General features: G+C 47.5%; 1 protein-coding gene across 4 annotated transcripts in view; it reads right to left on the bottom strand.

Moving 5' to 3' along the window:
• Window positions 1–7713, bottom strand: part of ZNF131 (zinc finger protein 131) — a 31292-nt gene extending 23579 nt beyond the window's left edge. Inside the window, exons 1-3 of one of the 4 annotated variants that reach the window (XM_040977506.1) lie at window positions 7637–7713; window positions 6398–6536; window positions 5184–5285 (exon numbers count right to left, since the gene is read on the bottom strand). In XM_040977506.1, the coding sequence (XP_040833440.1) occupies window positions 5184–5285; window positions 6398–6521 (226 nt within the window). In that variant the 5' untranslated portion in view covers window positions 6522–6536; window positions 7637–7713. Of the gene's footprint in view, window positions 1–5183; window positions 5286–6397; window positions 6686–6809; window positions 7014–7114; window positions 7198–7636 lie in introns of those variants that run through there. The other 3 variants (XM_040977505.1, XM_040977507.1, XM_040977508.1) reach the window with 3 other exon arrangements.
• Between the last annotated feature and the right edge of the window lie 9082 nt (window positions 7714–16795).

Genomic DNA, 16795 nt, shown 5'->3' with positions numbered 1-16795 from the left:
TTGAGAAAAATTTGTGGAAAACATTATGAAAAAACGATGTAGATTTCAAAAAGTTGGCACCAAAATGAAGTTATCTTTAAATTCCATTTTCTCACAATTTTTCTGAAGTACTCTTGTTATATATGTCTGGCATCCACATTCCAATAACTAGTTGTGGACTTAATTCTCCATGTTGCTCAAAATTACCTATAGATTTTGTCTCTAATCTTTGGATTGAAACCTGCGATAGTTTTTGTAAGCATCCTATATGCTTCCTATGTGACCAGTCCAACATTATATTATAAACAAAGGGCTTGTATACTCAGGTAGCAGGAATTAAACTTAACATGTGCCAAAGTAGGTAAAATAAAATAAACAGAATTAGGAAAATAGTTTGCTCTCTTCCAGGACCAGTTTAGTAACAGAAATGTCAAAACTGTCCTCATCTCCTACTCCTTTCATAATGGAGATATACAAGAGTATACAATGATTTGAGTATCTAAAGAAAATGTTAATTTGAACACCTTAACCTGAATATTTTCCCTGACAGCAAAGTTCAGAAGTCAAACTGAAAAGCATCCTGGCATTTCTAATCTTAAAGAAAAAGAGCATTTTCCCAACTGGTGGAAAACGTCTACAACACAGCAATAGCATGTGCTGGGATCTCAGAGGGGTGCCAATTCTAATTCCTGGCAGCCCTGCTTCCCATCCAGCTCCCTTCTGTGGCCTGGGAAAGCAGTTGAGGATGGCCCAAAGCCTTGGGACCCTGCACCCACATGGGAGATCTGGAAGAAGCTCCTGGCTCCAAATCAGCTCAGCTCTGGCCATGGTGGCCACTTGGGGAGTAAATGAATGGATGGAAGATCTTCCTCTCTCTCTCTCTCTCTCTCCTCTCTGTATATCTGCCTTTCCAATAAAAATAAACTTAAAAAATAAACAAAAAAACACTTCTGCAAAAACTTTATGAACATGTTACGTTCTTGGATGTGTTGATAGTAGGTGCCAAAATTTGTGGACATAATGACAGTTTCCACTATGGAGAAACCAAGTACTTACAGGTGTGCTATTTAGGGGACATAAAAAAAAAATGAACCAGGTTTTAATCAAACATAATTCACCTTACCAGAGGCACAGAAAACAGGGACAGCTAGCTCGGCTTGCACCTAATGACTTGGAGTATGTTATGATTTAAATTTCTTTTGCATACCTGTCATTTGCTTTTATAAAACCCTGTAAAGTGGCAGTCCTCCACAGCGACTGCACACTGGGAATGTCTCAGGACAGCGCCTCTTCTATCTGCTCTAACAAGAATCATCGGCTATTCTTGTTCTGGTTCAGTAGGTTTAGGTGGAACCTGAGTCCACAGTTCCAGCAAGCACCCAGATGACCTCCATGTCTTGCCAATGTTCAGAAAACACCCTGCGTAATAAGGTTTTCTAGAACTTCCACACACTGAAGCCTGGATCCTAGCCCTGGGGACTGGTGCTTGCAAAAACTACCCTGGTCTTTCTAATGTGCATCGCTACAAGTCATTCTTTATAATTTACAGATGGGGGTTCAGTTCTGGCTAAGACACAAGGAGAAAACTCCTTTCTGGAGCCAGTGGTATGGCACAGTAGATAAAGCCTGTGATGCCAGTAACCCATGTGGTACTGCTTCAAGTCAGGCTGCTCAACTTCAAACTCGTTTCCTCCTAAAGACCTGGGAAAGCAGCAGTAGATGACCCAAGTGCTTGGGAGATCAAAACGGAGCACCTGGACTCAGCCCAGCCAAGCTGTGGCCACTGCAGCCATTCGGGGAGTGAACCAGCGGACTGAAGACCTCTCTACCTTTCTCAGTTAACTCTGGCCTTCAAATAAATAAAATCTTAAGAAAAAAAAAAAAGTAGCAAACTCCATCCTATCTTACTCACTAATTATAACTAAAAATCCTGCAGAGAAAACATAAAGCAAATATACAAGGATTCTGGAGGAAAAAAAAAAGTAAACAGAAGCAAGCTAGCAGAGCCCAAATCCCATGGGTGGAGACAGAAAAAAGGCTCCAGGAGGAACTCTTTTTGGCAAGAGAACCAGGAAAAGATTATGGTGAATGTGGCAGAACGGCCCAGAGACAGAGGACAGCTGCCTTCTCACTGGGACTCTAGACAGGCCTCGCCTCCAAGCTGCACACCTGTGGCTGTGGCCACTGCTCAAAATTTCTTGACAAGAGAACTAGGAAGAAAAAAACAAGAAAACACTACAATCTGAAAAGTATAGAGCCAATTCATGTTTTCTTCCACTTTTTGTCTCTCAGCACTTTGCTAGTGTGCAGAAATGCAGAGCACTACTGAGGCTAAAGTCAGAGAAGCTAGGAAAGGTACTGAGAGCCTCAGAGTAAGAACGACTGGAAATCTGTGTACTCTCGGGCTCGGCAGAGAACTGACCAAAGGTAGAAAACCACAGGCTTGGAAAACCGCAGCACAGCGTGGGCTACCCCCTACGTCCCACGGTGGCACACGTGAGACCAAAACACCACCACAAAGAATCTGAACATTAAACTCGATTTAGATCCACAGGCCGCTCAGGTCAGGTTCTCTGCCAGAATACATAAAACTAAAATCAAACACATTTTTCAGAGAATTTTTTAATACTCGGAATGTCTCACATAATCCAAAATTTGCCATATCTTATAGACGACAAAAAGGAAGCCAAAATGTCCAGGGTCACAATCAGTGAACAGTAAAGCAGGACTAGAACTCGGGTTTCCTAATCTCTTGCCCCAAAGGGCTTAAGACACCAAGCTAAACTAATTAAGCCGGAACCTGGTCAGAGCATTTTATCAGCAATGGCACTGTGGCACTGTAAGCTAGGCTTCCACCTATGGTGCTGGCATTACACAGGAGCACTGGTTCAAGCCCTAGCTGCTCACTCCCAATCCAGTCCTGATTGAGGACTGGGAAAGCAGCAGAGGGCTGAAGAGCCGGGACCCACATGGGAGACCCGGGGAAGCTCCTGGTTTTGGGTTGGCTCACCTGCAGCCATGGTGGTCAGAAATATTTGGAGAAAAGGCCATCTTTTTTTTTTCCTTTTACTCTGCTCAGAATCAGGTTCCTCTTTGAAATGTTCTTTTTCCAAGAAAAGCTAAGCTTTCCCTTTTCCTGCCTAAGTAACAACATGCCAAAAGAAATCTCTACAACTCTTCCTGCATTCTTTTCTTTATTTTTATTTGAAAGGCGCATTTTACAGAGACCTTCTATCCTCTGGTTCACTCCCTCAGGGGCGCAACAGCACCTGCAATCAATCAAGCATTCCTGGATTTGGGTAAGTCAGGAGCCAGGATCTTCTGGGTCTCCCACATGGATGCAGGGTCCCGAGGACATGAACCATCCTCTGCTGCTTTCCTAGGCCATAAGCAAGGAGCTGCATGGGACCTGGGATTCCAACCAGCGCCCATATGCCAGTGTGGCAGTCAGAGGATTAGCTTGCTCTACCATCACCAGGCCTACATTTACCTGGTGCTTTACCAGGTGCCTTTCACAATTAGATGTATGGGGTCCTTAGGTTTCTCATTTTTGGAGTGCAACACAATGTACAACATGTAACAGATGCTCAACCTAAGTTCCTGTTGATCTCAAGTTTGGTAATGCACCAAACACCTGAGGCATTCTGAACATTACTTCAATGAATAATTATAAGCCTATTAACTGCAAATGAGCTAAACGTGCGATTGAGGTAAGGCAACAGTAAGTCTCAGGTGAATGAACTGATGGAGTCTTTCCTTTTGCTAAAACCCAGCATCCTCTGGCAGCTGAACTCACTTTAATAATCTAGCTGTAGACGTAGCAATTGGAACACTAAGCTGAAATATAACAAAATAGATATTCTTAACTCTGTTTTTCCTTTACTCCCCTAGGCATCAAATTTTTTCAAGGGAATAGTGTTTCCAGGCAACCTGTTCATAACAAAGATATGTACACACAGCAAAAAGAGATGCAAACCAAAACAGAAGAACTTGAGAAGCTGCTCAAATTCTGTATACATGCAGGCAAACGGAATCATTTCCTACTCGTTTGGATTTTGATGGAGGTGATGAGAAGAGTATTTACTGAATTTGAACTCAATTCGTTATTAACTAAGCAATGTTTCTTGACACGTAAACTAGAAAATACCACCAATAATTTTTCCAAAAACTGCTCTAAAGTCTTGGATGAGAGACAAACTATAGACCACAGTGTCTTCCATTTGGCAGTCATTGTCAAAACAGTCAACCAAGTACAGAAATCACTTTTTGTTCAAGTAGTACCTAGTGGATAATTCATTCTGCCCCAGCCAGACTCAGCTTAATCTAGAATTTTTCTGCATGCACCATCAGTTCACCTCCGCTGGGCTCTTTCATGTTACAGCAGCCCAAGTCACACTGGACTTTGTCGTATGCACCTGGTACTTCTGCCACTGCAGGCCTCCACTGCACCCTTCAGCCCCCCACCAACCTGAACCACAAGCCCACTCAGCGAAGATGATCACTTATTTGTAGTGCACGATTTCAAGACGAGCATCACTGGTTTCAGCAATGGAAATAATTCCTTACTACTCAGATACTCAGACGCTAGGAGAGAATGAAATTCTACCAGTTGGCAACAAAATGGTCCCAACTAAACAACATTATGCTCAGAGAAATAACCCAATCACAAATGGACAAATCTCATATGTTCTCTCTGATACAAGGCAACCTGGAAGGACTCTATAAGGGAGACTAGCATACTGAGAAGTGAAGATACAGTATCTTTACTCCCCAGAAAAAGGACTCCCAATGGAACTGTTACACGTATCCTGACAACAGGATGCTGGACTGTCTACCATTGTCTGCACCCATAACTCATGTCAGGACTCAGTAAGTAGAATGATGGACCTGTGACTGTTGCTGAAGGACTATTCTATGGGGAAAACAGTAGTGGGGCAGGGGCAATAAGGAGGGTGAAAGGGGAAATCTCCAAGCCCATAAAACTAATCATAAAAAAAAATTTTAAAATTCCTTTAGACACCAGCATCTACCTTGTAAGGCTTTTCTCTGGTAGATAGTTCTACCAAGCACTTTACTGAGACTAAGAACGCTAAGACAGCCAAAGAACAATTTACCTAGACACCTAACAGGAATACTGACTCCCACTTCCCATTGTATCTTCACAAACTCAGGAGCCTACTATGTTTACCAAGTATTGCACTTACCTTCTATCTCCACCAAAGGTTCCTGAGTAAACTCCTGAAAGAATTTGTAGAAGAACTTACTGCAAGCAGCCAAAACAGCCTTGTGAGCCTTAAAATGGTGTCCTATATTAAGAAAATAAATAAATAAACATATGCACAAATATCAAACATAAAGCTATAAGCTAAAAAATTATATTGTCAGGACCCTGTGGCATGGCCTAGTGGCTAAAGTCCTCGCCTTGAATGCCCGGGATCCCATATGGGCACCGGTTCTAATCCCGGCAGCCCCACTTCCCATCCAGCTCCCTGCTTGTGGCCTGGGAAAGCAGTCGAGGACGGCCCAAGGCTTTGGGACCCTGCATCCGTGTGGGAGACTCGGAAGAAGTTCCTGGCTCCTGGCTTCGGATCGGCATAGCATCGGCCGTTGTGCTCACTTGGGGAGTGAATCATTGGATGGAAGATCTTCCTCTCTGTCTCTCCTCCTCTGTATCTCTGACTTTGTAATAAAATAAATAAATCTTTAAAAAAAATTGCATTGTCAGATAGATGTTTCTTCATAATTTCTAGACAAATTATTGAACTACAATCAGAGTACCCCTGGCAAGTAACCTGGCAGATGGTAGCCTCAGGCAGACACACAGCCAAACCTTCACTTCAAAGGCTTGCAGTCTTACAAAGACCAGTTTGGGTCAGGAGTCTAACATTGTCCATTACCTTCAATTAGTGAGTGGCATTAAGGTGCTGCTACATACAAAAATAACATAAAAAGATCAAAGAGTATTTAGAAAAAAAAAGGAAAAAAATACAAGAAGAACCAAGCAGGTCTTACCTCCACTAGTTTGACAACTCCTAATTTCAACGAAGTCCCCACTTTGGAGTGGGAGTGGGGTGGTGCTCAGGAAGGCCACATTCCCTTCCCCACCCTCCCAAGCCATCAGGGAAGCTAGAAAGGAAGTCGGCCTCCCCCATCCCCGCCCGCACCCTGCACTCCAGGGAGCGGAGTAAACCGGACCGGCTGAGAGCAGGTAAGAAATGTGACCCACACCTCCTATGCCCGGGAGGGCTGGCCAAGCAGCCGTCTGCAGGAGGAGCAGTTGCTGACAAGTGTCCTGCAGTCCCAGCACGCACACGCGCCTGCCTGGGACTCCGGCAGGGAGCCCACGGGCGGCGGTGGTGGAAGGGCAAAAGAGAAGCCAAGCCCCAGATGGGCGCGCGGGCCCGCGGCCCCTACCCACCGTCGACAATCAGGGTGATGTCAGTGAACCGGTCCTGCTCTCGCTGTTCATTCAATCGGTCCAGGATCATTTTATGATGTTCAGGGAACTCCTGAAGGCATTCCATCGTCTCTTCGGCCTCCATGGCCGTCGCGATGCTCTACAGAAAGAGGAGCATGATAATGTGCACCCGTGAGCTCGGGCGGACAAGAAAAAACCCCACAGAAGCATAAAATTGAGAAAACAAAAACAAAACAGCCAACCGCAACACAAAACCCAGCAACGTGAAAAGCAATGGGCGGTGGGGTGGGGTGGGGGGTGGGGAAGGGCGAGGGAAGAGAAGAGGAAGGCGAGGGAGGAGAAGACAAGGCGAGCCGGAGGGCCGCCGCGCGTTGGGGGCCGGAGCGGCGGCCGCGGGACTCCCGAGCCTGACCTAATCCGAGTCGGGAGACGCGAGCTGGAGAGCGGGCTGGGCACGGCGCCGGAGGCTCCGGACGCCGGGGCGCGCCAGGCCGGCGACGGACGGCACCCCAGGCCGGCGAGGGACGGAACCCGAGCGGCCGCAGCGGCTCCCCGCTTCTCAACGGCCCGCGGAGCCCCTTCCGTCCAGCCCCGGTTCCCGCCGCCCCCCACACCGGGGACGCGGCCCGGCCCCGCGGCCCACAACGACGCCGCGGGTCGCCTCTCTCTCCCCCGCCCTCCCTCTTCTCCCCCGCCCCAACCGGGGCCGCCACTCACACACGGGGGAAGGAGGAGCAGCCCCGGGCCTGCGCGTCAGCCCCGACGTCGACGTGCTGCGTCACCGCGTCGCGGGCTCCTCGGGGCTGACGCGGCCGCCTTCCGAGCGCCGACCGGAAGAAGGGCGGCTGGCCACGCCCCCGGCGGCCCCGCTCGGCGGCGGCGGGGCGGAGTCACAGCCTAGCCCGGGGAGCCGGCGCCGACCGGAAGGGGGCCAGGCCGCGCGCGCGCGTCGCCGCCGCCGCCGCCGCTGCCGGGGGAAGACGGGGCAGCTGCGCGGGGAGCGCTGGGCGCCCCCACAGGACCGAGCTGGCCGGGGAACGCGGGCAGCCGGAGACGGCCGCCTCTCCACAGCTTCCGCCTCTCCAGCGGCCTTCGCGCTGCTCCGGGCGCCGGCGCGGGAAGAGCACGAGCGCGGGCTACACTCGCTCACCGGGGGCCCCCGGCGCTTATAACGCGCGGCCCGGCAGCCACGCCCCACCCCGCCCACTTTCCTCCCAGCCCGCGGTCGGCCCGCCTCACCTAGCTCGCGGTCCGCCCTCCAGCCGCTCTTTCCGCGCTCGTCCCCGCCGAGGCATCCTGGGCCCCCCGCACCTCTCGGTCCGCCCGGCCCGTTCTGCGACGGCCGCAGCCGCTCGGACCCCACGCTGCCCGCGTCGGCCCGGGCGCTCCGTGTGCGTGCGCTCGCCCGGACACCCCGGCGGCCGCGGCGCCGGCTGCGACAGCCACGGGCGCGAGCACGTCCCGGCCGCCGGGGACCTTCCTCCCCAGTGCCCGCCCCCGGCCGCGCGGGGCCCGCGGCACGTGTCGGCGGGGCCCGGGATCGGCTCGGAGTGACTGCGGCTGCCCCCGCCGGCGCCCGGGACCCACACGGCCGCACGTGACCGGCTCATTCATACTTCCACTGCGAGGCGTGCTGCTTTTTTTTTTTTTTTTTCTCCCTGAGGATGATGCAACAGGAAAGAGCTCTGATAGGTACGGATAAGCGTGAAGGTGAAGTCCACAGTGTGGTAGGCGCTCTTTCAGGGACTGGGAAATCTAGTGGTACTGGAGATTGCTACATTCTTGGATCTGGTGCAATAGATAGGTTGAGCAGGAGCTGCCCTTGTGCTGAGGTTTAAGACTTAAAAAAAAAAAAAGCAAAACAGCGCCTTGTATGAAGTCTGTGTATTCTTAGCTGGGCGGCATGTGCAGAGACAATAAGATCCATTTTTTTATACTTTCCACAGACTAGGGGATTCCCCCTCCCGCACTGTTTTCCTTCACAACAGTACTTGATACTAGCCGCAAGTCTTTCACATATAAAAGGAAAGATACCTTTAAAAGAAAAAAATTAGCAGGACTGCTCCTTGAAGTTAAGCCTCTGCCTACAACAGCAGCATCCCGTGTGGGTGTTCCGGCTGCTCCACTTCCCATCCAGCTCCCTGCTCGTGACCTGGGAAAGAAGTGGAGGATGGTCCAAAACCTCGGGACCCTGCACCCGTGTGGGAGACCTGAGGAAGTTCCTGGCTTCAGATTGGCTCAGCTCTGGTCATTGTGGCCATTTTGGAAGTGAACCAGTGGATGGCAGATCTTTCCCTCTGTGTCTCTCCTCTCTGTAAATCTGCCTATCCAATAAAAATAAATATATGAAAAAATGATACTGTCATTACCATTTTCCCTTTTACACAGTATTTTAAAGACAAAGTTGCCCATAAAAATAGCCTTTTTAAGAATTCCAGTCAGGAGGACTGCTTTTCCTTTAGAGCAATTTTTGAACCAAATGAATGAGGAAGACAAAGATTTATTTGTTTTTTTTTTTTGGTAAGGAAGATATACGGAGGAGACAGGAAGATCCTAAGTCTGCTGACTCACTCCCAAAATGGTGCAAGAGCGGGAGCCGAGCCGAACCAATCCGAAGTCAGGAGTCTGGATTCTTCTCTGGGTCTTCCACACAGGTGCAGGATCCCAAAGCCTTGGACCGTCCTCAACTACTTTCCCAGGCCACAAGCAGGGAGCTGGATAGGAAGCAGGGTTACCAGGATAAGAACCAGCGTCCATATGTGATCCTGGCGCATTCAAAGCGAGGACTTTATCCGCTAGATCACCGCACTGGGCCCAAGAAATCTCTGTATTTTAAAAAAATTATATTGTTTAAATATTTATTTATTTTACATGGAAGAGTTACAGTGGGGAGGGGGGGCGGTTGCAGGGAGAGAGATCTTCTGTATAATGGCTCACTCCCCAAATGTCCACAATGGCTGGAACTGGGCTGATCCGAAGCCAGGAACCAGGAGCTTCTGTGATTCCCACAATGGATGCAGTAGTCCAGGCCTTGGGTCATCCTCTGCCGCTTTCCCAGGCCGTTAGCAGCGAGCTGGATCAGAAGTGGAGCAGCCGAGACTCAAAGCAGCACCCATAGGGGTGCCAGTGCTTCTGGCCGAGTCCCAGACCACTATGCCATGGTACCAGTCCCCAGGTAGTGCTTGATAGAATTCAATTGTTTCTAGGCTTTTAGACTTTGTTTTAGGCTTTCTTTATGGCATGGCAGCAAGAGCTCATCAGAATGATAAAAAATAAAGAAGGTTGAAGCCATTTTTTTTTATCATAATCTCACAAGTGTTATCCATCACTTTTGCCATGTTGTGTAGTTTAATAACAAGTCACTAGGTCCAGGCCAGATTCAAAGAAGGATAATGACCAAGTGGCACAAATGACTTGAGACAGGATCATTAAATCACTGGGGGCCAGCACTGTTGTGCAGCTAGTAAAGCTGGCGTGTAATGCACTGGCATTCCATCTGGGCACCAGTCAGGGTGCTGGCTGCTCTACTTCCAGTCCAGCTCCCTGCTAATGCGCCTGGGAAAGCAAAGGAACATATACTCGGACTGCTGCCACCATTGTGGAAGAATCAGATGAAGCTTTGAGCTGGGGCATTGGCTATGACCTTCCTTGTCCTGGTCATTTTTATTCTCTCCTTCAAATAAAGAAATGCCTTAAAACAAGGAAGGGGCTGGGGCCGGCAGTGTGGTGTCACGGATAAGAGCTACCATCAAGTGTGCGGCATCTCACGGGTGCTGGTTCAAGACCCAGCCTCTCCGTTTCTGATCCAACTCTTGACTAATAACCTGGGAGAGCACCAGAAGATGACCTGAGTCCTTGAGCCCCTGTACCTTCATGGGGGACCCTATGAAATTCCTGGCTCCTGGCTTTGGTCTGGCCCAGTTCAGGACATTACAGCCATTTACGGAGTAAACTAGTGGAAAAGAGATTTTGCTGTCTCTCTCCTTGTAAATCTGCCTTTTAAATAAATTAATAAATCTTTTTTAAAAAGACAAAGTAATCACAAGTTCTATGTTTTCTTTTTTAAAAAATTATTTTATGACATAGTTTGAAAGGCTCTGGGATTTTTCGTCTCCCCTTCCAAAGTCCCCTCCCCCAACTATTTTCCCTTACGTTCTTAAAACAGTATAGACCTGGGCCTGGTGCAATAACCTAGTGGCTAAATCCTTGTCTCACATGCTCTGAAATTCCATGTGGCCATCGGCTTGTGTCCCAGCTGCTGCATTTCATACTCAGCTCCCTGCTTGTGGCCTGGGAAGACAGTAGAGGACGGCCCAAAGCCTTGGGACCCTTCACCTGCATGGGAGACCTGGCTTTAGATTGGCTCAGCTCTTGCTGTTGTGGCTACTCAGGGAGTAAACCAGTGGAAGGAAGATTTTTTTCTCTGTATTTCCTTCACTCTGTATATCTGCCTTTCCAATAAAAATAAATCTTAAAAAAAGTATACTCCTTCATAAACAATCTTAAGTCCATCATTCTGCTACTTACGCATATCCTGACATTGCGGGTATGGACAATGACAGAGAGTCTGACATCCTATTGTCAAGATATATTTAAAGATTTCATATGCAAGGTAGTGTCTTTTTTTTTTCCCCCATTGGAGTCCATCTTTGGTTTGGAAGTAGAGATGCATACTGCGTTGTATGTTCCCATCTGGATTTAAGTTGTATGCTTTGAAACAACAGAAAAACTTTGGAGTTTATCTTGGGCACATCATCAACAGGATATGCAATAACATCATCTGGTAGATATAAATGTGCCAGTATGACAGGCAGGCCTATAGATTTGTCTCTGGAATCCATTCTTCAAAACAATGAAAAGTGGCTGATGATTTTGGTTACCTTAGTGGCAGCCTATCATATGTTTCCAGAGAATATCGGGATAGTGTGACAGTTAACAACGCTGTCTTCAAAGAGCCTGAGTTGAAATCTTAGTTCTATTAGACAGCTGGATGCTTTAGGCTAATGGTTTAACTTCATTAAGATTTCGTGTTCTAAACTTTCAAATGATTCTATAGTGGAAACAAATAGGGTTTCACATGGAAAGCATTTAGATGAGTACCTGGTTGATTACAGCTTTCAGAAAATAGTCATTATTGCTATGTTCCACCTGCTAGACTTCCAAAAAACTATTTATGGATCAACAAATGAGTGCATCTTTATTGTTATTATTATTATCATTATTTACTTGTTTGAGTGACGGTGAGACACAGAGGAAACTCTCACCAGCTGGTTCACCCCTGAATTACCTGTCACAGAAACTCCATCTACAACTGGGTCACAAGAGCCCAAGTCCTCGGAGCCATTATCGTTGGCTCCCAGGGTACACAGCAACAGGAAGCTGGAGTAAGCAGCAGAGCTGGCTGCCAGCTCTACAGATGCAGGCATCTGAGGTAGTGTCTTTTTTTCTTTTAACTTTAATTGAAAAGACAGATTTATAGAAAAAAAGGAGAGAAAAGGAGAGACAGACAGAAAGATCGTCCATCTGCTGGCTCACTGCTGAAATGGCCGATCCATAACTAGGAGCCAGGATTTCCCTTACCCCTCTTCCAGTCCCATCCTCCTCCCACTGAGTTCTCCTAAATTATTACAAAAATATAGTTCTTCATAAGCAGTCATATGTCTATCATTGCATCATTGCAAGCATGAACAATGGCAGACAGTCCAGCATCCTGTTGTCAAGATATAGTAAACAGTTTCATTGTAAGTCCATCTTTGATCTGGAAGTAGTGATGCATACTGCATTGTATCCTCACATCTGGATATGATATTCTCCATTACACAGTTACTGTACATCCCCTTAAATGAAAAGCCATAATGCAAAATCAACAAGAGAAAGAAATAAAGAAGTTTACAATGCCATAAAGTTAAATAACATGTTACTGGATATGATAGTCTCCATTACAAAGTTACTGTACAGCCTCTTAAAAGCCACAAACAAAATCAACAACAGGAAGAAAAAAAGAAATTTACAATGCACAATGCTATAATTTAAATAACATGCCACTGAATGACAAATCGTTCAGGAAGAAATGAAAAAAAATTGAGAACCTTCTTGAAGAAAATGATGTTCCTGTATAATCTATGAGTCAGTGAAGAACTTAATGAAAAAGAATTTTGAAAAGGTAACACTAAAAACAAGAACATCAAAATCCTTGAGTTATAGAATCAAAATCCTGCTATTTGTTGATGAGAAGGGTTTTGTGTTTTAATCCAGTCTACTTATCTTTGACATTTGATTGATGAGTTTAATCCATTTACATTCTGGGTTAATATGAATGGGTGGCAATTTGGTGCAGGCATTTTAGCCATGGTTGCTCGTTGATTTAGTCTTCTGTTATTTTGCAGGGATGTACTGCACATTTGCCTTTGGTTTGGTGGGTGCGATTCCTCTTCTCTTTCAAGAGAACATCTTCTAGTATCATTTGTAGGACAGGTTTGGAAGAGGCATATTTTTTTAACTTTCCTTTTTTATCAATAATTAATTAATTAATTTTATTGCAAAGTCAGATATATACAGAAAGGAGGAGCGACAGAGAGAAATATCTTCCATCCTGTGATTCACTCGCCAAGTAACCACAGTGGCCGGTGTTGCACCAATCCGGAGCCAGGAGCCAGGAAACTCCTTCAGGTCTCCCAGGTAGGTGCAGGGTCCTAAGGCTTTGGGCCGTCCTTGACTGCTTTCCCAGGCCACAAGCAGGGAGCTGGAAGGGAAGTGGAGCTGCCAGGATTAGAACAGGCATCCTTATGGGATCCTGGTGCGTGCAAAGTGAGGACTTCAGCTGCTAGGCTATCACGCTGGGACTGACTAGTCTAGTCTTCAACTCAGCTACATACTAATGTGCCTTGGAGGCAGTGGATGATGGTCCAAGTACTTGTGTCCTCCCACCCACAGAGGACACTTGGGCAGAGCTCCTGGCTTCTGGCTTCAGCCTGTGCCACCTCGGGTGTTTTGGCCATTTCGACAGTGAATCAATGAATAGAAGCTCGTTCAATCTCTCTTCTGTCACTCTACCTTTAAGATAAAGAAAGAAATTCTAAAACAAACAAACAAACAAACAAAAACAATGTAAGGCTCCCACTTATGCGAAGATAATGTAAATACACTTTCTTTGTTTCTCCTACTAAGTGTTAGATTCGCTGACCACTCGTGAAGGAACATATCAGGCAAGTATAAAAAAATATATAGGTGGTCTTTTTTCAAAGAAACTCTGACTTGGGCCATTCTTCCCCATGTAGAGGAATACAGACGTGAAGAAGGGAGCTACAGAAGAACAAGAAAAGGCGAGGAGAGACACATGCAGGGGGTCTTAAGCCCCTTTCGACGTGGAAGCTGATGCGGGTGTCCCGTCGGTCCTGGCTTGGGGAGGAAAGCTGGCTGGTGTCGGTCATCGCAGCAGAGGCTCCACTGCTGCAGGGGCGCCGGACTTCTGCTGTCCTTTCCCGGTTTCAATCTGAGGTCAGAGTGATGTACTGGGCTCAAAACTAGCTCCGCCCTCCTCTCGTAAGCACAGCAACCATCAGTAAGAACTACCCAGATCCAAATCCCTGGACATCACAGCTAGAAAGATCTTGCTGTCTGTCTCTTGCCTGCATAAATCTGCCTTCCAAATAAAAATAAATTGTAAAAAAAAAAAAAAAAAAAGCAAAAAACAACAAAAAACATCAAAATGACATGACAGAAAATTTTCAAAAAAATGTACTTCTGCCAAGAAACAACAGAGGGAAATGATGTGGTCTCGGCCCATGCACACCTGCCGAGGCTCCATGAGAGACCTGCACTTGTCCCCTTTCAGGCAATGGTGAGGCATCCTGGCTGGCACCTAACCCCAGCAGTGCTGGCAGAGAAGCCCAGGCATGATCCCAAGACTTCCATGACACCCAGAAGTAACAAGACCCTCGTCTTCCTGGTCCTGGGTGATGTCAGAGGAGGACAGAGTCATGACTTCTAGTTGCCCAGCAGCAAGAGTGTGCAGTGTCGGCATCGTGCAGGTCTCAAGAACACCTACTGACACCCTGTAATAATCAGACATACCTTCCTCTTTGAGGGCCAAAGAGCTCAGGTGCAAACCCTGGACTTCTCTATCTGGCAGTAGGAAAGCCGGATCCCACCCCCTGAGGAATCATGAAGAACCAATGAAAGCAGAATGTGCAAGTCATACCCAGAGTCAGATGACTCAGAGTCAGATGAAAACACTAGGTATCATGTATTAAAAATCACTCAGTCTCCCAAAGAAGAACCACGAGACTTTCGAGCTAAATGTCCAGGACAGTAAGTATATGTTGCCACCACAATTAGATATTAGATAAGTCAGCAAAAATTACTTCCATGATGAATTATTAAATGCTTAATACTAAATTCTTAAAAAAAAAACCCACCAAAGTAATGGGAAATATAATGAAGCAAGTGGGAATTTTAGAAATCAAAGTTTTAGGGGTTGCCATGCTGTGGCATGTTAAATTGGCCCACTACCTATAGTGTCACATCCCATCTGGGTGCTGCTTGTGTCCTGGCTGCTCCATGTCCGACCCGTGATTGGGTTTCTGTGCCTGAGATTGGAGCTTTCTTGAAGACTGGCTCTTGTCTGGCCTCTGAGAGACCCAGAAGGCTGCTTTCCTTTTAAGAGATTCCTGGCTTGTTTACAATACAAATCAAGGCATTCTAAAACAATTTCCAATCTGTGTGGCCTATCCTCAATAGTTTTTATGAATTACTGCTTTTTCAGAAATCAAAATACAGTACGATATGATTGTGCTTTTGAAGAGCAGTTTTGTTATTTTTGGAAGGAATGTGTTCACGCATGACACTCCATCAGAACACGGGCTGAAGTGATGACTCACAGTCTTCTAGTTCTGCGGTTGAATCTCTGTATTTGCTGTGTTTCCCCTGCAGGAAATGTTGAGTCAAGTGCATCTTCCCTAACTCCTGGGTTGGCCCTGGTCATAGTTATCTTTGGATTTTTGTTGACATTTGTTTTTAAGGCTAAAATTCTCCTTTGACAATTTGGCATTCTAAAGTGTCGGAAAGCGAGTTTGCTATTCTTTTGCTAGATCTTCTTGAGATACCTTCTGCATTTTAAAATGAATCGACTGTTCTATTTACACGTGACAGATAGGTAGGCTGAGAGAGAACCTGCAGTTTTGGGTGACTCCCCAACGCCCTGGAGCTGCAGCAGGTTGGCGCCAGGAGCCTGGAAATCAGTCCAGGCCACCCCTATGGGTGGATTGAAGCCATCCTTTGCAGTGTGCTAGATGCAGGAAGCAAGGAAGTAGACAGGCACGTTGGCTGGTTTGCTCCCTGAGCTTTTCTTTCCCTTTACTAACAGCAGAGGCTGCTGCGTATCACATCACTACGGAATTTGCTTTCATTTTGTTCTTGGGCAGCAAGATTACTTCTTCCTGCCTGGCTTCGCAGCAACCACGTAGATAGATCCTTTGAGGACACAGTTTGTCACATGACCCTGGACTAAAGGCATACCCTGCAACCCGGAGTGCTGCTGCCCTCTGGTGGTAAGTGCCCGCCTCAGCCAGTGTGGCACCTATTCCTTTTCTCTGAACACTTCTGACCAACAGATGATGAACCCAGGACACCAGCCAGAAAGTGGAAACCTGCACGTACACCCACAGTCCCTCATGAAGCAAAGTCGGCAAAGAGGAATGCTTGGAGTTGGCAGCAGCAGAGTGGGAAGGGATGGTGCAGGACAAAAGTGATGATCTTCCTCGCGCCGCAACAGAAGGGGAGCGTCAAAGGACAGAGTGGAGTTCCTGGCAAAGACCTAGGAGCCAAGCAGATATTTCTGTTTATCGCAAATGAGTCTGGGCGTTGGTAGCTGTTTCTCACTATAAATGTGTGAGACCATAGCCCCCGGAAAGCTACACAGCTCTCAGAGCCAGGCCATGGAGAAGCCTGTTGCCTGCTGCTGCGTGCGCCAAGCCTGGGACTCTGTCCAGGATGGTGAGGAGCCCATAAGGCTGCTGCAAGATCCCTACTTTGGGCCCTTTGCGCTCCCACTCGGTCCCCGGCTGGGGGAGCCTTGGGGGTTACCCGAAGGCTGGTCCCTGAAGCTGCTGTGTTGCCCCTCTGGGTTCCTTGGAGCTTCCTGCCTGCGACACCAGGCACAGTGCAGAGGCCCACAGAGTTGCCAGCCTGCCGCGGATGCCCACGAGGCACAGCAAGAGGAGCCCAAGCAACCAGCAGAAGCCCGCCTGCCACCTGATCACGCCTCTGCTGCCAACGAATACTCTGCTGGACTACCACCGCCTTGCCCTCCACCCAGCACAAGCCGTCAGCCCCTCAACGGAACACAGCCAATGACCAACGAGCCCAGCGAGCCAAAGATGCCTGCTCCACAGCCTCCTT

Source organism: Ochotona curzoniae, unplaced genomic scaffold (genome assembly GCF_017591425.1).
Source record: "Ochotona curzoniae isolate NIBS_2020 unplaced genomic scaffold, NIBS_Ocur_1.0 contig_2754, whole genome shotgun sequence".
In the NCBI taxonomy this organism is placed as follows: Eukaryota; Metazoa; Chordata; class Mammalia; order Lagomorpha; family Ochotonidae; genus Ochotona; species Ochotona curzoniae.
Note: the sequence above shows the minus strand (reverse complement) of the source record. Positions and strands in the feature narration are given on the sequence as shown.